This window comes from Scyliorhinus torazame, chromosome 30 (assembly GCF_047496885.1).
Source record: "Scyliorhinus torazame isolate Kashiwa2021f chromosome 30, sScyTor2.1, whole genome shotgun sequence".
NCBI classification, from domain to species: domain Eukaryota; kingdom Metazoa; phylum Chordata; class Chondrichthyes; order Carcharhiniformes; family Scyliorhinidae; genus Scyliorhinus; species Scyliorhinus torazame.
Genome location: NC_092736.1, coordinates 178,987 through 200,638, shown reverse-complemented (window position 1 = coordinate 200,638; position 21,652 = coordinate 178,987). Strand labels below are relative to the sequence as shown.

The 21,652-nt window shown below is 45.9% G+C and overlaps 1 protein-coding gene across 4 annotated transcripts in view; it reads left to right on the top strand.

Moving 5' to 3' along the window:
• The window catches only part of LOC140404293 (leucine-rich repeat-containing protein 49-like), a 216,432-nt gene that overhangs the window by 80,113 nt on the left and 114,667 nt on the right, over positions 1-21,652 (top strand). For all 4 annotated transcript variants that reach the window (XM_072492615.1, XM_072492614.1, XM_072492616.1 and 1 more), the window contains exon 11: positions 18,883-18,966. In XM_072492615.1, the coding sequence (XP_072348716.1) occupies positions 18,883-18,966 (84 nt within the window). The remainder of the gene's footprint in view (positions 1-18,882; positions 18,967-21,652) is intronic.

Here is a 21,652-nt window from a genome sequence, read left to right as displayed (position 1 = left end):
TTTAAGCTAATGTGGCAGGGGGATGGGAACCTATGTAAGGATTCAGAACAGGGGGAATCGAGAACAATAAAAAGACAGGGAGGATAATAAGAAAAGTGATTGGCAGAAAAATCAAGGGCCTGCATAAGATAATGACACTAAAAGGGTGGCACGGTAGCACAGTGGTCAGCACTTTTGCTTCACAGCGGCAGGGTCCCTGGTTCGATTCCCACTTGGGTCACTGTCTGTGTGGAGTCTGCACGTTCTCCCCGTGTCGGTGTGGGTTTCCTCCCACAAATCCCGAATGACGCGCTGTTAGGTGAATTGGAAATACTGAATTCTCCCTGTGTACGTCGGAATGTGGCGACTCAGGGATTTTCACAGTAACTTCAGTGCAGTGTTAATGTAAGCCTACTTGTGACAATAAAGATTATTAATATTTATTGGATGGATGGGACAAGGAACTTTAGAAGGACATGCCCCAAGCTTTTGTACCTGAATGCTCTGAGCATTCAAACCAAAATGGATGAATCAATTGCGTAGATAGATGTAAACTGTTATGATATTGTTGGGATTACGGAGACATGGCTCCAAGGTGATCAAGGATGGGAACTGAACATTGAGGGATATTCCGTTTTTAGGAAGGAAAATGTAGCGGAGTTGCATTGTTGATTAAAGAAGCTATTGATACAATATTGAAGAAAGATATTAGTACAGATAATGTGGAATCTGTCTGGGCTGAGTTAAGAAACAACAAGCTTCAAAAAATATTCATAGGGGTGGTTTACAGACCAATATGTTGAGGAACCAACAAGGGAACAGGCCATCTTGGACTGGGTGTTGTGCAATGAGAAAGGATTGGTTGGCAGTCTAGTTGTGAGAGAACCCTTGGGGATGAGTGACCATAATAATGGTAGAATTCTTTATCAAGGTGAATAGTGAGGTGGTGGATTCTGAGACCTGAACCTCAATAAAGGTAACTATGATTGTGTGAGGCATGAGCTGGCTATGACAGACTGGGAAACATTACTGAAAGGAAGGACAGCAGGCAGGCAATGGCAGACATTCAAGGAAAGAATAGGTAAACTCCAAAAGTTGTTTATTCCTATTTTGCGCAAGAGTAGAAAGGAAACTGTTCAAGGGAAATTAGCGATAGTATTAGATTCAAAGAAGAGGCATACAGATTAGCAAGAAAAAGCAATAGACCTGAGGATTGGGAACAGTTTAAAATTCAGCAAAGGCGGACCAAGGAATTGATTAAGGGAAAAAATACAATTTGAAAGTTAACTAGAGGGGAACATTAAAAACTGACTGGAAAAGTTTCTATAGGTATGTAAAGAGAGAAAGATTGACATGAACCCAGTGGTGGGGGCAACATTAAGGATCTGGGAGCAATAGAGGCGACAGAGGGGTGTGTTGGGAGCCTCGGTGTGGTCCCCAATCAGGAACAACCATAGGTTTGCCCCAGGGAGGTTGGACGGAGGGTTCCAGAGCTGGCACCGGGCAGGAATTAGGAGAGTGGGAGACTTATTTATAGATGGGACGTTTGCGAGCTTGGGAGCGCTAGAGGAAAAGTATGAGCTGCCCCCGGGGAATATCTTTAGGTATATGCAGGTGAGAGCGTTCACGAGACAACAGGTGAGGGAATTTCCGTTGCTCCCGACACAAGGGATCCAGGACAGGGTGCTTTCGGGGGTGTGGATCGGGGAGGGCAAAGTGTCCGAAATATACCGGGGGATGAGAGAAGAGGGGGAGGAGCTGGTAGAAGAACTGAAGGGAAAATGGGAAGAGGAGCTCGGGGAGGAGATTGAGGAGGGTTTGTGGGCTGATGCCCTAAGTAGGGTAAATTCCTGTTCCTCGTGTGCCAGGCTTAGCCTGGTCCAATTTAAGGTGCTACATAGAGCACACATAACGGGAGCGAGGTTGAGCAGGTTCTTCGGAGTGGAGGACAAATGCGGGAGGTGCGGGGGAAGCCCGGCGAACCACACACACATGTTTTGGTCGTGTCCGGCACTGGAGAGGTATTGGAGGGGAGTGGCGGGAGTGATCTCGAAGGTGGTGAAGTCCGGGTCAAGCCAAGCTGGGGGTTAGCTATATTTGGGGTAGCGGATGAGCCGGGAGTGCAGGAGGCGAAAGAGGCCGATATTGTGGCCTTTGCGTCCCTAGTAGCCCGGCGTAGGATTTTACTCATGTGGAAGGAAGTGAAACCCCCCGGCGTGGAGGCCTGGATAAACGATATGGCGGGGTTCATAAAACTGGAGCGGATGAAGTTTGCGCTGAGAGGATCGGCTCAAGGGTTCACCAGGCGGTGGCAACCGTTCCTCGACTATCTAGCGGAACGTTAGGGGGAAAATAGATAGCCAGCAGCAGCCCAGAGGGGGGGGGGGGGGTTAAATTGTTTGTGTTCTAGATGGGGTGAGGGGGCGGCGGGGGGAGCACTATTTTGTGTTATTTTGTTAGTTCACTATTTTATTTTAACAATGTAAAATTGTGTTCGAAAACTTTAATAAAAATATATTTTTTTTTAAAAAAGAGAAAGATTGATAAAAACTAATGTAGGCAGAAACGGGGGAATTCATAACTGGGAACAAATAAATGGCTGAGGAACTAATTTTTACTTTGCTTCTGTCTTCACAAAGGAAGACATGAATAATGTACCGAAAGTTCTGAGAAACACACGTTTTAGTGAGGAGCTGAAGGAAATTAGTATTAATAAAGAAATAGTTTTGGGGAAATTAATGGGATTGAAGGCAGACAAATCTCCAGGGCCTGATAATCTTTATTGTTACAAGAAGGCTTACAATAACACTGCAATGAAGTTACCGTCATCCCAGAATACTTAAGGAAATGGCCCTCGGAATAGTAGAACCATTGGTGGTCGTTTTCCAAAATTCTTTGGACTCTGGAATGGTCCCTACAGATTGGAGGGCAGCGAATGTAACCCCGCTATTCAAATAAGGGAGGTAGAGAGAAAAGAGGGAACCATAGACCAATGAGCCAAATGTCGGTAGGGACGTTGCTGGAGTCCATTATCAAGGATTTCACAGCACAGCATTTGGAAAGCAGTGGTGTAATCAGACAAAGTCAGCATGGATTTATGGAAGGAAAACCATGATTGACAAATCTACCAGAATTCTTTGAAGATGTAACTAGTAGAGTTGACCAGGGAGAACTGATCTCACATTGCAGATTAATATGTAAAGTTAAAGCTCATGGGATTACGGGTAGACAGGAAGCAAAAGGTTATGCCTGATTAACTTATACATTTTGAGGGGATATTAAAGCAGGTTGATGAGAGAAGTGCATCTGCTGTAGCCTACATGGGTTTTGGCAAGACTTCTTCCTGATAAATTCATACATGGCATCATTGGGGCTGGTTTAGCTCACTGAGCTAAATCGCTGGCTTTTAAAGCAGAACAAAGCAAGCCAGCAGCACAGTTCAATTCCTGTACCAGCCTCTCTGAACAGGCGCCGGAATGTGGCGACTAGGGGCTTTTCACAGTAACTTCATTGAAGCCTACTTGTGACAATAAGCGATTTTCATTTCATTGGTCATAGGAAAAATAGCAAATTGGATCCAGGATCAGTTTCGTGACAGAAAACAGAGGATCATGACAGGGTGTTTTTGTGACATGAATGCTATTTGCAGAGGACTCGGGACTACATCCTTTGTTTTTTATATTACAATTATTGTGACTTTCCCTGCATTTTCTTTCTTTAATTATATGTTTATGCTAGTTTGTTGGATGCCCAGCAGGGAGTGCAATTCCATGTGTGAATGACCTTGGTTTTCTCTTGGCAACTAAGTTTCTAACATTTGCATGGGGTACAGGTTCAAGGTGAGAGAAAGTTTAAGGGAGATGTGCAGGGTAAGTTTTTCAAGCAGAGTGGTGGATGCCTGGAACGCGCTGCCAGAGGATGTGGTGGAAGCAGCACATTAGCAACATTTAAGAGGCACCTGGATGGATACATGAATAGGGAGGAAATAGAGGGATACGGACCGAGTAAGGGCAGAAGTTTGTTTTAGTTCGGGCATCATGATCGGCACAGGCTTGGAGAGCCGAAGGGCCTGTTCCTGTGCTGTACTTTTCTTTGTTCTTTTATTTAGCAGGGTCCACTGGACAGTGGTCAGAACGGAGAATTCTGACAGATTTTTACTTCTTTACATCTAGTGCTGAGATGAATTGCAATGTCTCCATACCTGCTTCCTCTCCATATCATAGAATTTACAGTGCAGAAGGAGGCCATTCGGCCCATCGAGTCTGCACCAGCTCTTGGAAAGAGCACCCTACCCAAGGTCAACACCTCCACCCTATCCCCATAACCCAGTAACCCCACCCAACACTAAGAGCAATTTAGCATGGCCAATCCACCTAACCTGCACATCTTTGGACCGTGGGAGGAAACCCACGCACACACGGGGAGGATGTGCAGACTCCGCACAGACAGTGACCCAAGCCGGAATCGAACCTGGGACCCTGGAGCTGTGAAGCAATTGTGTTATCCACAATACTACCGTGCTGCCCCAAATATCCCAGCTGACAACTAATGTCGCACAATGCCTTTGTCCGTATGACTCATTACGACGCCACATGATACCATCACGGAGACGTGGTTGAGGGAGGGGCAGGATTGGCAGCTCAACATCCCAAGATATAGAATCTTCAGGTGAGACAGATGGAGGGGGTAAAAAGAGGACGAGGCATTGCATTATTAGTTAAGGAATCAGTTATTGCGGTAAGGAAAGATGATATCTTGGAGGGGACATCTTTGTTGGTACAGCTCAGGAACAAAAAAGGGACAGCCACAATGTTAGGTGTTTGTTATAGACCCCCAGATAGTTAGCGGGAAATTGAGGAACAAATATGTGCAAAATTCGCAGAAGTGTGTAAAAATAACAATAGGGTAATTATGTTAGGTGATTTCAGCTTTCCCAACATTAATTGGGATACTCACTGTTAAGGGCTTAGATGGAGTGGAGATCTTAAAATGTATACAGGAGAATATTTTAGCTCAATATGTAGAGGGTCCAACAAGGGAGGGTGTGTAGAGCTGGACCTAATTCTGGGTATTGAAGCTGGGCAGGTGGTTGACCATAAGACATAGGAGTGGAAGTAAGGCCATTCGGCCCATCGAGTCCACTCCACCATTCAATCATGGCTGATTTCAACTCCATTTACCCGCTCTCTCTCCATAGCCCTTAATTCCTCGAGAAATCAAGAATTTATCAACTTCTGTCTTAAAGACACTCAACGTCCCGGCCTCCACCGCCCTCTGTGGCAATGAATTCCACAGACCCACCACTCTCTGGCTGAAGAAATTTCTCCTCATCTCTGTTCTAAAGTGACTCCCTTTTATTCTAAGGCTGTGCCCCCAGGTCCTAGTCTCCCCGGCTAATGGAAACAACTTCCCTACGTCCACTCTATCTAAGCCATTCATTATCTTGTAAGTTTCTATTAGATCTCCCCTCAACCTCCTAAACGCCAATGAATATAATCCCAGGATCCTCAGACGTTCATCGTATGCTAGGCCTACCATTCCTGGGATCATCCGTGTGAATCTCCGTTGGACCCGCTCCAGTTCCAGTATGTCCTTCCTGAGGTGTGGGGCCCAAAATTGCTCACAGTATTCTAAATGGGACCTAACTAATGCTTTATAAAGCTTCAGAAGTACATCCCTGCTTTTATATTCCAAGCCTCTTGAGATGAATGACAACATTGCATTTGCTTTCTTAATTACGGACTCAACCTGCAAGTTTACCTTTAGAGAATCCTGGACTAGGACTCCCACGTCCCTTTGCACTTCAGCATTATGAATTTTGTCACCGTTTAGAAAATAGTCCATGCCTCTATTCTTTTTTCCAAAGTGCAAGACCTCGCACTTTCCCATGTTGAATTTCATCAGCCATTTCTTGGACCACTCTCCTAAACTGTCTAAATCTTTCTGCAGCCTCCCCACCTCCTCCATACTACCTGCCCCTCCACCTATCTTTGTATCATCGGCAAACATAGCCAGAATGCCCCCAATCCCATCATCTAGATCGTTAATATATAAAGAGAATAGCTGCGGCCCCAACACTGAACCTTACGGGACACCACTCGTCACCGGTTGCCATTCCGAAAAAGAACCTTTTATCCCAACTCTCTGCCTTCTGCCTGACACCCAATCGTCAATCCATGTTAGTACCTTGCCTCGAATACCATGGGCCCTTATTTTACTCAGCAGTCTCCCGTGAGGCACCTTATCAAAGGCCTTTTGGAAGTCAAGATAGAGAACATCCATTGGCTCTCCTTGGTCTAACCTATTTGTTATCTCTTTAAAGAACTCAAACAGGTTTGTCAGGCACGACCTCCCCTTACTAAATCCATGCTGACTTGTCCTAATCCGACCCTGCACTTCCAAGAATTTAGAAATCTCATCCTTAACAATGGATTCTAGAATCTTGCCGACAACCGAGGTTAGGCTAATTGGCCTATAATTTTCCATCTTTTTCCTTGTTCCCTTCTTGAACGGGGGGGTTACAACAGTGATTTTCCAATCCTCTGGGACTTTCCCTGACTCCAGTGACTTTGAAAGATCATAACTAACGCCTCCACTATTTCTTCAGCTATCTCCTTTAGAACTCTAGGATGTAGCCCATCTGGGCCTGGAGATGTGTCAATTTTTAGACCTCAGTTTCTCTAGCACTTTGTGATGGCTACCATATTCAACTCTGCCCCCTGACTCTCCGGAATTGGTGGGATATTACTCATGTCTTCTACTGTGAAGACTGACGCAAAGTACTTATTTAGTTCCTCAGCTATTTCCTTGTCTCCCATCACTAGATTACCAGCGTCATTTTGGAGCTGTGTACTTTTGCCTCCCGTTTGTTTTTAATGTATTTAAAGAAACTTTTACTATCATTCCTAATGTTACTGGCTAGCCTACCTTCATATTTGATCCTCTCTTTCCTTATTTCTCTCTTTGTTATCCTCTGTTTGTTTTTGTAGACTTCCCAATCTTCTGACTTCCGACTACTCTTTGCCACATTATAGGCTTTCTCTTTTGCTTTGATGCATTCCCTAACTTCCTTTGTCAGCCATGGCTGCCTAATCCCCCCTCTGATAACCTTTCTTTTCTTTGGGATGAACCTCTGTACTGTGTCCTCAATTACTCCCAGAAACTCCTGCCATTGCTGTTCTACTGTCTTTCCCACTAGGCTCTGCTCCTAGTCGATTTTCGTCAGTTCCTCCCTCATGCCCCTGTAGTTACCTTTATTTAACTGTAACCCCTTTACATCTGATTCTACCTTCTTTCTTTCAAATTGGAGATTGAATTCTACCATATTATGATCACTGCCTCCTAAGTGTTCCCTTACTTTAAGATCTTTAATCAAGTCTGACTCATTACATAACACTAAGTCCAGAATGGCCTGTTCCCTCGTGGGCTCCATCACAAGCTGTTCCAAAAAGCCCTCCTGTAAACATTCAATGAATTCCCTTTCCTTGGGTCCACTGGCAGCATTATTTATCCAGTCCACCTGCATATTGAAGTTCCCCCATGATCACTGTGACCTTGCCTTTTTAAATCCACTTTCTATTTCGTGGTGCATTTTGTGCCCCCGGTCCTGACCACTGTTAGGAGGCCTGTACATTATGGTTTTTTTGCCTTTGTGGTTCCTCAACTCTACCCACACAGACTCCACATCATCCGACCCTATGTCGCTTAGTGCTATTGATTTAATTTCATTCCTAATTAACAAGGCAACCCCGCCCCCTCTGCCCACCTCTGTCTTTTCGATAGGTTGTGAATCCCTGGATGTTTAAATGCCAGTCCTAAACCCCCTGCAACCACGTCTCTGTGATGCCTACCACATCATATCTGCCAGTCACAATCTGGGCCACAAGCTCATCTACCTTGTTCCGTACACTGCGCGCGTTTAAATATAGCACCTTTAATTCTCTATTGACCGTCCCTTTTTGTTTTCTTAGTGTGGTGGACCTTGGTTTAGAACATAGAACGACACAGCGCAGTACAGGCCCTTCGGCCCACGATGTTGCACCGACATGGGAAGTCAAAAAACAAAAGCCATCTAACCTACACTATGCCATTATCATCCATATGCTTATCCAATAAACTTTTAAATGCCCTCAATGTTGGCGAGTTCACTAATATTGCAGGTAGGGCATTCCACGGCCTCACCACTCTTTGCGTAAAGAACCTACCTCTGACCTCTGTCCTATATCTAATACCCCTCAGTTTAAGGCTATGTCCCCTCGTGCTAGCCATTTCCATCCGCAGGAGAAGGCTCTCACTGTCCACCCTATCTAACCCTCTGATCATTTTGTATGCATCTACTAAGTCTCCTCTTAACCTTCTCTCTAACGAAAACAACCTCAAGTCCATCAGCCTTTCCTCATAAGATTTTCCCTCCATACCAGGCAACATCCTGGTAAATCTCCTCTGCACCCGTTCCAAAGCTTCCACGTCCTTCCGAAATGAGGTGATCAGATCTGTACGCAATACTCCAACTGCGGCCGTACTAGAGTTTTGTACAGCTGCAACACGACCTCATGACTCCGGAACTCAATCCCTCTACCAATAAAGGCCAACACACCATAGGCCTTCTTCACAGCCCGATCAACCTGGGTGGCAACTTTCAGGGATCTATGTACATGGACACCTAGATCCCTCTGCTCATCCACACTTCCAAGAACTTTACCATTAGCCAAATATTCCGCATTCCTGTTATTCCTTCCATAGTGAATCACCTCACACTTCTCTACATTAAACTCCATTTGCCACCTCTCAGCCCAGCTCTGCAGCTTATCTATGTCCCTCTGTAACCTGCAACATCCTTCCGCACTGTCGACAACACCACCGACTTTAGTGTCGTCTGCAAATTTACTCACCCACCCTTCTGCGCCCTCCTCTAGGTCATTGATAAAAATGACAAACAGGAACGGCCCCAGAACAGATCCTTGTGGTACTCCACTTGTAACTGAACTCCATTCTGAACATTTCCCATCAACCACCACCCTCTGTCTTCTTTCAGCTAGCCAATTTCTGATCCACATCTCTAAATCACCCTCAATCCCCAGCCTCCGTATTTTCTGCAATAGCCTACCGTGGGGAACCTTATCAAACGCTTTACTGAAATCCATATACACCACATCAACTGCTCTACCCTCGTCTACCTGTTCAGTCACCTTCTCAAAGAACTCGATAAGGTTTGTGAGGCATGACCTCCCCTTCACAAAGCCATGCTGAACATAGAACATAGAAAATACAGCACAGAACAGGCCCTTCGGCCCACGATGTTGTGCCGAACCTTTGTCCTAGATTAATCATAGATTATCATTGAATTTACAGTGCAGAAGGAGGCCATTCGGCCCCTTGAGTCTGCACCGGCTCTTGGAAAGAGCACCCTACCCAAACTCAACACCTCCACCCAACACCAAGGGCAATTTTGGACATTAAGGGCAATTTATCATTGGCCAATTCACCTAACCTGCACATCTTTGGACTGTGGGAGGAAACCGGAGCACCCGGAGGAAACCCACGCAGACACGGGGAGGACGTGCAGACTCCGCACAGACAGTGACCCAAGCCGGAATCGAACCTGGGACCCTGGAGCCGTGAAGCAATTGTGCTATCCACAATGCTACCGTGCTGCCCTTAAGAACAAATAAATCTACACTATATAATTTTACCGTAATCCATGTACCTATCCAATAGCTGCTTGAAGGTCCCTAATGTTTCCGACTCAACTACTTCCACAGGCAGTGCATTCCATGCCCCCACTACTCTCTGGGTAAAGAACCTACCTCTGATATCCCTCCTATATCTTCCACCTTAAATTTATGTCCCCTTGTAATGGTTTGTTCCACCCGGGGAAAAAGTCTCTGACTGTCTACTCTATCTATTCCCCTGATCATCTTATAAACCTCTATCAAGTCACCCCTCATCCTTCTCCGTTCTAATGAGAAAAGGCCTAGCACCCTCAACCTTTCCTCGGAAGACCTACTCTCCATTCCAGGCAACATCCTGGTAAATCTTCTTTGCACCTTTTCCAAAGCTTCCACATCCTTCCTAAAATGAGGCGACCAGAACTGTACACAGTACTCCAAATGTGGCCTTACCAAAGTTTTGTCCAGCTGCATCATCACCTCACGGCTCTTAAATTCAATCCCTCTGTTAATGAATGCGAGCACACCATAGGCCTTCTTCACAGCTCTATCCACTTGAGTGGCAACTTTCAAAGATGTATGAACATAGACCCCAAGATCTCTCTGCTCCTCCACATTGCCAAGAACTCTACCGTTAACCCTGTATTCCGCATTCATATTTGTCCTTCCAAAATGGACAACCTCACACTTTTCAGGATTAAACTCCATCTGCCACTTCTCAGCCCAGCTCTGCATCCTATCTATGTCTCTTTGCAGCCGACAACAGCCCTCCTTACTATCCACAACTCCACCAATCTTCGTATCGTCTGCAAATTTACTGACCCACCCTTCAACTCCCTCATCCAAGTCATTAATGAAAATCACAAACAGCAGAGGACCCAGAACTGATCCCTGCGGTACGCCACTGGTAACTGGGATCCAGGCTGAATATTTGCCATCCACCACTACTCTCTGACTTCTATCGGTTAGCCAGTTAGTTATCCAACTGGCCAAATTTCCCACTATCCCATGCCTCCTTACTTGCTGCATAAGCCTACCATGGGGAACCTTATCAAATGCCTTACTAAAATCCATGTACACTACATCCACTGCTTTACCTTCATCCACATGCTTGGTCACCTCCTCAAAGAATTCAATAAGATTTGTAAGGCAAGACCTACCCCTCACAAATCCGTGCTGACTATCCCTAATCAAGCAGTGTCTTTCCAGATGCTCAGAAATCCTATCCTTCAGTACCCTTTCCATTACTTTGCCCACCACCGAAGTAAGACTAACTGGCCTGTAATTCCCAGGGTTATCCCTAGTCCCTTTTTTGAACAGGGGCACGACATTCGCCACTCTCCAATCCCCTGATACCACCCCTGTTGACAGTGAGGACGAAAAGATCATTGCCAACGGCTCTGCAATTTCATCTCTTGCTTCCCATAGAATCCTTGGATATATCCCGTCAGGCCCGGAGGACTTGTCTATCCTCAAGTTTTTCAAAATGCCCAACACATCTTCCTTCCTAACAAGTATTTCCTCGAGCTTACCAATCTGTTTCACACTGTCCTCTCCAACAATATCGCCCCTCTCATTTGTAAATACAGAAGAAAAGTACTCGTTCAAGACCTCTCCTATCTCTTCAGACTCAATACACAATCTCCCGCTACTGTCCTTGATCGGACCTACCCTCGCTCTAGTCATTCTCATATTTCTCACATGTGTAAAAGGCCTTGGGGTTTTCCTTGATCCTACCCGCCAAAGATTGTTCATGCCCTCTCTTAGCTCTCCTAATCCCTTTCTTCAGTTCCCTCCTGGCTATCTTGTATCCCTCCAATGCCCTGTCTGAACCTGGTTTCCTCAGCCTTACATAAGTCTTTTTCCTCTTAACAAGACATTCAACCTCTCTTGTCAACCATGGTTCCCTCACTCGACCATCTCTTCCCTGCCTGACAGGGACATGCATATCAAGGACACGTAGCACCTGTTCCTTGAACAAGTTCCACATTTCACTTGTGTCCTTCCCTGACAGCCTATGTTCCCAACCTATGCACTTCAATTCTTGTCTGACAACATCGTATTTACCCTTCCCCCAATTGTAAACCTTGCCCTGTTGCACGCACCTATCCCTCTCCATTACTAAAGTGAAAGTCACAGAATTGTGGTCACTATCTCCAAAATGCTCCCCCACTAACAAATCTATCACTTGCCCTGGTTCATTACCAAGTACTAAATCCAATATTGCCCCTCCTCTGGTCGGACAATCTACATACTGTGTTAGAAAAGCTTCCTGGACACACTGCATAAACACCACCCCATCCAAACTATTTGATCTAAAGAGTTTCCACTCAATATTTGGGAAGTTAAAGTCGCCCATAACTACTACCCTATGACTTCTGCACCTTTCCAAAATCTGTTTCCCAATCTGTTCCTCCACATCTCTGCTACTATTGGGGGGCCTAGAGAAAACTCCTAACAAGGTGAATGCTCCTTTCCTATTTCTGACTTCAACCCATACTACCTCAATAGGGTGATACTCCTCGAACTGCCTTTCTGCAGCTGTTATACTATCTCTAATTAATAATGCCACCCCCCCACCTCTTTTACCACCCTCCCTAATCTTATTGAAACATCTATAACCAGGGACCTCCAACAACCATTTCTGCCCCTCTTCTATCCAAGTTTCCGTGATGGCCACCACATCGTAGTCCCAAGTACCGATCCATGCCTTAAGTTCACCCACCTTATTCCTGATGCTTCTTGCGTTGAAGTATACATACTTCAACCCATCTCCGTGCCTGCAAGTACTCTCCTTTGTCAGTGTTCCCTTCCCCACTGCCTCATTACACTCTTTGGCGTCCTGACTATCGGCTACCTTAGTTGCTGGACTACAAATCCGGTTCCCATTCCCCTGCCAAATTAGTTTAAACCCTCCCGAAGAGTACTAGAAAACCTCCCTCCCAGGATATTGGTGCCCCTCTGGTTCAGATGCAACCCGTCCTGCTTGTACAGGTCCCACCTTCCCCAGAATGCGCTCCAATTATCCAAATACCTGAAGCCCTCCCTCCTACACCATTCCTGCAGCCACGTGTTCAACTGCACTCTCTCCCTATTCCTAGCCTCGCTATCACGTGGCACCGGCAACAAACCAGAGATGACAACTCTGTCTGTCATAGAACATAGAACATAGAACAATACAGCGCAGTACAGGCCCTTCGGCCCATGATGTTGCACCGAAACAAAAGCCATCTAACCTACACTATGCCATTATCATCCATATGTTTATCCAATAAACTTTTAAATGCCCTCAATGTTGGCGAGTTCACTACTGTAGCAGGTAGGGCATTCCACGGCCTCACTACTCTTTGCGTAAAGAACCTACCTCTGACCTATATCTATTACCCCTCAGTTTAAAGCTATGTCCCCTCGTGCGAGCCATTTCCATCCGCGGGAGAAGGCTCTCACTGTCCACCCTATCCAACCCCCTGATCATTTTGTATGCCTCTATTAAGTCTCCTCTTAACCTTCTTCTCTCTAACGAAAACAACCTCAAGTCCGTCAGCCTTTCCTCATAAGATTTTCCCTCCATACCAGGCAACATCCTGGTAAATCTCCTCTGCACCCGCTCCAAAGCCTCCACGTCCTTCCTATAATGCGGTGACCAGAACTGTACGCAATACTCCAAATGCGGCCGGACCAGAGTTCTGTACAGCTGCAACATGACCTCCCGACTCCGGAACTCAATCCCTCTACCAATAAAGGCCAACACTCCATAGGCCTTCTTCACAACCCTATCAACCTGGGTGGCAACTTTCAGGGATCTATGTACATGGACACCTAGATCCCTCTGCTCAGCCACACTTAAGAACTTTACCATTAGCCAAATATTCCGCATTCCTGTTATTCCTTCCAAAGTGAATCACCTCACACTTCTCTACATTAAACTCCATTTGCCACCTCTCAGCCCAGCTCTGCAGCTTATCTATATCCCTCTGTAACCTGCTACATCCTTCCACACTATCGACAACGCCACAGACTTTAGTATCGTCTGCAAATTTACTCACCCACCCTTCTGCGCCTTCCTCTAGGTCATTGATAAAAATGACAAACAGCAACGGCCCCAGAACAGATCCTTGTGGTACTCCACTTGTGACTGTACTCCATTCTGAACATTTCCCATCAACCACCACCCTCTGGCTTTTAACTTCCAGCCTAACTCCCTAAACTTGTTTATTACCTCCACACCCCTTTTCCTACCTATGTCGTTGGTACCAATGTGCACCACGACTTCTGGGTGCTCCCCCTCCCCCTTAAAGATCCTGAAGACACGATCCGAGACATCCCTGGCCCTGGCACCCGGGAGGCAACATACCTTCCGGGAGTCTCGCTCGTGACCACAGCATCTCCTATCTATTCCCCTAACCATTGAATCTCCTACAACTATTGCTTTTCTATTCTCCCCCCTTCCCTTCTGAGCCCCAGAGCCAGACTCAGTGCCAGAGACCTGGCCGCTAGGGCCTTCCCCCGGTAGGTCATCCCCCCCAACAGCATCCAAAACGGTATACTTGTTTTGAAGGGGAACGGCCACGAGGGATCCCTGCACTGTCTGCCTGTTTATTTTTTTCCCCCTGACTGTAACCCAGCTATTCTTGTCCTGTACCTTGGGTGTGGTTACTTCCCTGTAACTCTTCTCAATCACCCCCTCTGCCGCCCGGATGATCCGAAGTTCATCCAGCTTCAGCTCCAGTTCCCTCACACGGTCTTTGAGGAGCTGAAGTTGGGTGCACTTCCCGCAGGTATAGTCAGCGGGGACACCAGTGGTATCCCTCACCACCCACATCCTACAGGAGGAGCATGCAACTGGCCTAGCCTCCATCCCCTCTTACCTTACAGAATATAGCAGCCTTGTGGACTAACTAGATCTTCGCCCTCCGACTCTGCTCCCAGTCAGCTACACTTTCTGTAAATTCCTGGCTCTCTTCGCACTCTTTGCGGAAGTGTCGGAAACAAAATGAAAGGAACACCTTACTCCCTCCTCACCTAACTCCCTCGGTCACCTAACTCCCTCGGTCACCTAACTCTTACTATAGCACTCAAAAATCACCAAATTCAGCACTCAGTACAAACAAAGTCTGCACTGTAGGGGATCACTTTTATACTGTGAATCTAGCCTCTGAAAACTGGCCTAATCCAATTAACTAATTAACAAGTGCCAGCTGCAAGTGCCTACAAGTAGAAGCCGGTTTAAAGCTGATTGAAAATTCACCTTCTTCTAAACCAAACAGCAACTTTTAAGTTAATTTAACTAAATAAAAGAAAGACTAAACTTTAGATAAAAATGAAGCCTTATACTCCCTCGGTCACCAAACTCTCACTATCGCACTCAAATCATATCCCTAATCAGATTATTCCTATCTAGATGATTATAAATCTTGTCTCTTATAATCCCCTCCAAGACTTTACCCACAACAGACGTGAGGCTCACCGGTCTATAGTTGCCGGGGTTGTCTCTACTCCCCTTCTTGAACAAAGGGACCACATTTGCTCTCCTCCAGTCCTCTGGCACTATTCCTGTAGCCAATGATGACATAAAAATCAAAGCCAAAGGCTCAGCAATATCTTCCCTGGCTTCCCAGAGAATCCTAGGATAAATCCCAACAGGCCCTGGGGACTTATCTATTTTCAGCCTGTCCAGAATTGCCAACACCTCTTCCCTACGTACCTCAATGCCATCTATTCTAATAGCCTGGGTTTCAGCATTCTCCTCCACAACATTCTCTTTTTCCTGAGTGAATACTGACGAAAAATATTCATTTAGTATCTCGCCTATCTCTTCAGACTCCACACACAACTTCCCATCCCTGTCCTTGACTGGCCCTACTCTTACCCTAGTCATTATTTTATTCCTGACATACCTATAGAAAGCTTTTGGGTTTTCTTTGATCCTTCCTGCCAAATACTTCTCATGTCCCCTCCTTGCTCGTCTTAGCTCTCTCTTTAAATCCTTCCTCGCTACCTTGTAACTATCAAGCGCCCCAACTGAAACTTCACACCTCATCTTCACATAGGCCTCCTTCTTCCTCTTGACAAGCGATTCCACTTCTTTGGTAAACCACGGTTCCCTCGCTCGACGCCTTCCTCCCTGCCTGACCGGTACGTACTTATCAAGTTTACTGAGCCTTTCCATACACTATGTCATATTTTGTGGGATGGGGACTATCGTAACCTCTCCTGAGTTTTGTCTTTTCGTGCTTTTTTGTATTCCTAAGCAGCTACGCTTCCCACTGATTACTTCACCTCTTGGTTCCCTGACTTTCCCTTCCCCCCCCCCCCAATCTCTAGTTTAAAGTCCTATTGACCACCCTATTTACTCTTTTCGCCAGAACACTGGTCCCAGCTCGGTTCAGGTAGACACCATCCCAACGGTATAGGTCCCCCCTGTCCCAGAACTGATGCCAGTGTCCCATGAAAAGGAACCCCTCTTTCCCACACCACTCTTTCAGCCATGTGTTAACTTCCCTTATTCTTGCCTCCCTATGCCAATTTGCACGTGGCTCGGGCAGTAATCTGGAGATTATGACCCTTGAGGACCTGTTTTTTAATTTGAATCCTAGCTCTTTATAATCTCTAAACAGATCCTCTTTTCTAGACTTGCCTATGTTGTTGGTACCGACATGGACCACAACAACTGGATCCTCCCCCTCCCTCTCCAGTATCCTTTCAAGCCGGTCAGAGATGTCCCGCACCCTAGCACCGGGCAGGCAACATACCATGCGGGACTCTTTATCCTGCTCACAAAGGATACTATCTATCCCCCTGATAATAGAATCCCCTACAACTACAACTTGCCTATTTACTCCCTCCCCTTGGATGGCCTGCTGAACCATGGTGCCTTGGTCAGCTGACTCATCCTTCCTGCAGCCCTGTTCGCCATCCACACAGGGAGCAAGTGCCTCATACCTGTTGGACAGGGTCAAGGGCTGAGGCTCCTGAGTTCCTGACTGCTGGTTCCCTTTACCTGCCTGACTTGCAGTCACACCCTGCTGTCCCTTGCCACTGGCAGGATTTAAACTACTTACTCTGACAGGTGTGACTGCCTCCTGAAACACAGTGTCCAGGTAAGTCTCCCCCTCCCGGATGTGCCTCAGTGTTTGAAGCTCAGACTCTAGCTCATCAACTCTGAGCCGGAGCTCTTTGAGCAGCCAACACTTACTGCAGATGTGGTCGCTGCTGCTCGCAATGGGATCGGCCAGCTCCCACATCAAGCAGCTCAAGCACATCACCTGACCAGCCATCACTAATTAATTAATTAGTTTAATTTAGGTTTACGAGTTTAGCTGTGTTTTTAAAAAAAAATTTGGGGCAGATTTGCTATCAACCAATCAGATCACAGCTTCCCTCTGACGACACTCTTGGACAAAAAACTGGAAAACAGGAAGTTACCGTTAGGTTTTTATACTCACAGAGACTGCTCCTCCTCCTCCGAACGGCTCCCGAAATTAGGCCCGGAGAAAGAGAGAGAACAAAACAGTCGGGAAAAAGCATCTTCTCCCACTCTTCACCGGATTACCTCACTGCACCAAATTACCAAATTCTCACTCTGTCTGTGTCTCACTCACTCAGGCTGTGTCTCCTTGACCAGCGCAATGCGCTGTGTTGGTGGCAGAGCATTTTGGTGATAGCGACCACAGAATGGTACAATTTAAGTTTCTTATGGACAAGTTGCAAAAAAAGTTGTGTTTGGGAGAGCGGATTTTAATAAAATAAAGTGGGGAAATCTACAGAAGAAAAGCGGGGGGGGGGGGGGTTGTTCATAGAGGAAATGGGGAGGTTACAGGCCCAGAGAACCATGGATGACCAGAGACATTCAGGATATGATGAGAAGGAAAAGAGTTTTTTAGCTAGTACAAGGGGAGCAAATCAACGGAGGCATTTGTGGAGTACAGAAAGATGGAGTTTAAGACAGTAATTAGGAGAGCAAAGAGGGGACATGAGCTAATAGAAGTAGGGAAAATTCCAAGGTATTCTATAAGTATATCAATGGGAAGAGGATGGTAAGAATAAATAACAACACCTTCTCCACGATAGTCCTCAATACTGGGGCCCCGCAAGGCTGCGTACCTAGCCTCCTACTATACTCCTTATACACACACGCAAAATTTGGCTCCAACTCCATCTATATGTTTGCTGATTACATGACCATGGTGGGTCGGATCTCGAACAACGCTGAGTCAGAATACAGGAGGGAGATAGAGAACCTAGTGGAGTTGTGTAACAACTACAATGTCTCCCTCAATGTCAGCAAAACCAAAGAGCTGGTCATTGACTTCAGGAAGCAAAGTATTGTCCACAACCCTGTCAGCATCAACAGGGCCGATGTGGAGATGGTTGACAGCTTCAAATTCCTAGGGGTACACATCTCCAAAAACCTGTCCTGGTCCACCCACGTCAACGCTACGACCAAAAAACCACAACAGCGCCTATACATCCTCAGAAAATTTAGCATGTCCACACTCACTGTTACAGATGCACCATAGAAAGTATCCTATCTGGCTGCATCACAGCCTGGTATGGCAACTGCTCGGCCCAGGACCGCAAGAAACTTCAGAGAGACGTGAACACCGCCCAGTCCATCACACGATCCTGCCTCCCATCCATTGACTCTGTCTACACCTCCCGCTGCCTGGGGAAAGCGGGCAGCATAATCAAAGACCCCTCCCACCTGGCTTACTCACTCTTCCAGCCTCTACCATCGAGCAGGAGATACAGAAGTCTGAGAACACACATGAACAGACTCAAAAACAGCTTCTTCCCTGCTGTTACCAGACTCCTAAATGACCCTCTTATGGACTGATCTGATTAATACTACACTCCTGGTACGCTTCACCCGATGCCTGTGTCTATGTATTTACATTGTGTATCTTGTGTTGCCCTATTACGTATTTTCTTTTCATGTACTAAATTATCTGTTTCAGCTGCACACAGAAAAATACTTTTCACTGTATCCCGGTACACCTAACAACAAACAAATCCAATCCAATCCTTACAGATTTAATCGTACTGCTATTGTAATACATTGGCCGCCAGTTATTGTATCCTGTGTACACAGCTCATTCAGCTGCTGCAGTTTATATAATAATAATAATCGCTTATTGTCACAAGTAGGCTTCAATGAAGTTATTGTGAAAACCCCCTGGGAGGAGCTACCAATTGTATTAGAAATAATGTATGCGTTTTTATTGTTTGTTCTCAGGAGGAAGAGAGGCGAATGGCATCAGTCATAGCCAGAAAAGAAGACGACAAAAAACGTGAAATCCACAAGCAGGCAATCCTGAAGGTGAACGGCTGAATGTTATTCCTGTTAGAATTGATTAGGTTGGCTGGCATGTTTCATGCGGAGTGCTTCATATCTAACATATAATCAGTTAGACAAATTTCCAAAATGAAAATTATTTCTGGCATGAGGGTTTGTCAGACATTTTAAGTTTGGCTCACCAATCTAGAGTTACAGAATCACAGTATAGTACAGTGTAGAATAGGGCCGGGCGGCATGGTGGTGCAGTGGTTAGCACGGATGCCTCACGGCGCTGAGGATCGGGTTCGATCCCGGCCCCAGGTCACTATCCATGTGAGTTTGCACATTCTCCCTGTGTCTGCATGGATTTCACCCCCCACCCCCCTCAACCCAAAGATGTGCAGGTTAGGTAGATTGGCTAAATTGCCCCTTAATTGGGAAAAAAAATTGAGTACTCTTTTTTTAAAAAAAAATGCAGAACACACCCTGCAGCCCATCGAGTCTGCACTGAAACTTGAAAGGCCCTGACCTGCCCATCTGATCCCATTTTCCAGCACTTGGCCCAAAGTCTTGAATGTTATGACGTGCCAAGTGCTCATCCAGGTACTTTTTGAAGGATGTGAGGCAACCCGCCTCTCCCACCCTCCCAGGCAGTGCGTTCCAGACCCGCCTCTCCCACCCTCCCAGGCAGTGCGTTCCAGACCGTCCCCATTCTCTGGGTATCAAGGTTTTCCTCAAATCCCCCCTAAACCACTCACCCCTCACTTTGAACTTGTGTCCCTCATAACTGACCCTTCAACTAAGGGGAACAGCTGCTCCCTATCCACCCTGCCCATGGCCCTCATAATCTTGTCCACCTTGATCAGGTCACCCCCTCTATGTCATTTGGTCCAGAGAAAACAACCCAAGCCTAACCAACCTCTCTTTCTAACTTAAATGTTCCATCCCAGACAATATCCTGGTGAATATTCTCTGCACCCCTCAAGTGCAATCACATCCTCCCCATATGGCGACCAGAATTGCACACAGTACTCAAGCTGTGGCCTCACCAAAATTCTATACAACTCCATCATGACCTCCCTGTTTTTGTAATCTATGCCCCGATTGATAAAAGCAAGTGTCCCATATATCTTTTTCACCACCCTATTAAACAGCCCTTCTGCCTTCAGAGATCTATGGACAAACACGCCAAGGTCTCTTTATTCTTCGGAACTTAAACTTGGTCCCAATTAATTGGGCAGCTTCTCGATCATTGTTATCGATCTTAACCAATAAAGGGGTGGGTGCCCTGATGGCCGGGCGTGTCTTAGGTGGCCGTTGGCCTAGCTTTGTTTGTGTCTTTTGATTGGGGTACTGCCGTTGGGATGTCTGCGACAGTATCAACTACCTGAGTGTTAGTCCTTTGTTCCTCGGAGATGGGCCATCAATATGTTAATCGACCCAGAATTTCGATTCCGTCTGGTAACTGCTTCCCAAATATACATTCAGGCTCTGTGCCTGCTTGTTATCTAGTATTGTCCACATTTCCCTACATTCTCTGTGAGCGTCCATTTTGTGTTCTGGAAGTGGCCATCCCAGATTGCTACACCATTACCGATTAAAAATCTGTCTAACTCCCCCTTAAATTTACTCACTGTCCCAGCATCCACTGCACTCTGGGGTAGCGAATTCCACAGATTCACAACCCTTTGGGAGAAATAGTTTTTCCTCAAATCAGTTTTAAATTTGCTACCTCTTTTTCTAAGATTATGACCTCTTGTTTTAGAATGCCCCACAAGAGAAAGCATCAGCTCCACGTCTACTTTATCCAGACCTTGTAGCATCTTGTATATCTCAATTAGGTCTCCCCTCATTCTTCTGAACTCGAGAGTATGAGCCTAAACTGTTCAATCTCTCCTCATACGACAAACCCCTCATCTCTGGAATCAATCCAGTGAACCTCCTCTGAACTGTCTCCAATGCCACTACATCTTTCCTCAAATAAGTGGACCAAAACTGCACAATACTCCAGGTGTGGTCTCACCAATGCATTGTATATTTTCTCCAACACTTCCTTACCTTTATACTCAATTCCTTTTGCTATAAATGCCAACATTCCATTTGCTTTCCTTATTATCTGCTGTACCTGCATGCATATTTTCTGTGACTCATGCACAAAGACCCCCAGATCCCTCTGCATCGGAGCACCCCAAAGTCTCTCCCCATTTAGATAATATGATGTGGAAATACCGGCGTTGGACTGGGGTGAGCACAGTAAGAAGTGTTACAACACCAGGTTAAAGTCCAACAGGTTTGTTTCAAACACTAGCTTTCGGAGCACTGCTCCTTCCTCAGGTGATCATTCACCTGAGGAAGGAGCAGCGCTCCGAAAGCTAGTGTTTGAAACAAACCTGTTGGACTTTAACCTGGTGTTGTAACACTTCTTACTGCATTTAGATAATAAGTTGCCTTTCCATTTTTTCGACCAAAATGCATGACCTCACACTTATCCAAGTTAAACTTCATCTGCCACATTTTGGCCCACTCTCCAAACTATCTATATCCATTTGTAAGGTTCTTAGTTCCTCATTGCAACTTACTGTCCCACCTATTTTTGTGTCATCTGCAAATCTGGCTATAGAATCTTCTATCCCTGTATCAAAGTCGATAATATAGACTGTAAATAGCTGGGGACACTAGTTACATCTTGCCATCCAGAAAAAGACCCATTTATCCTGACTCTGTCTTC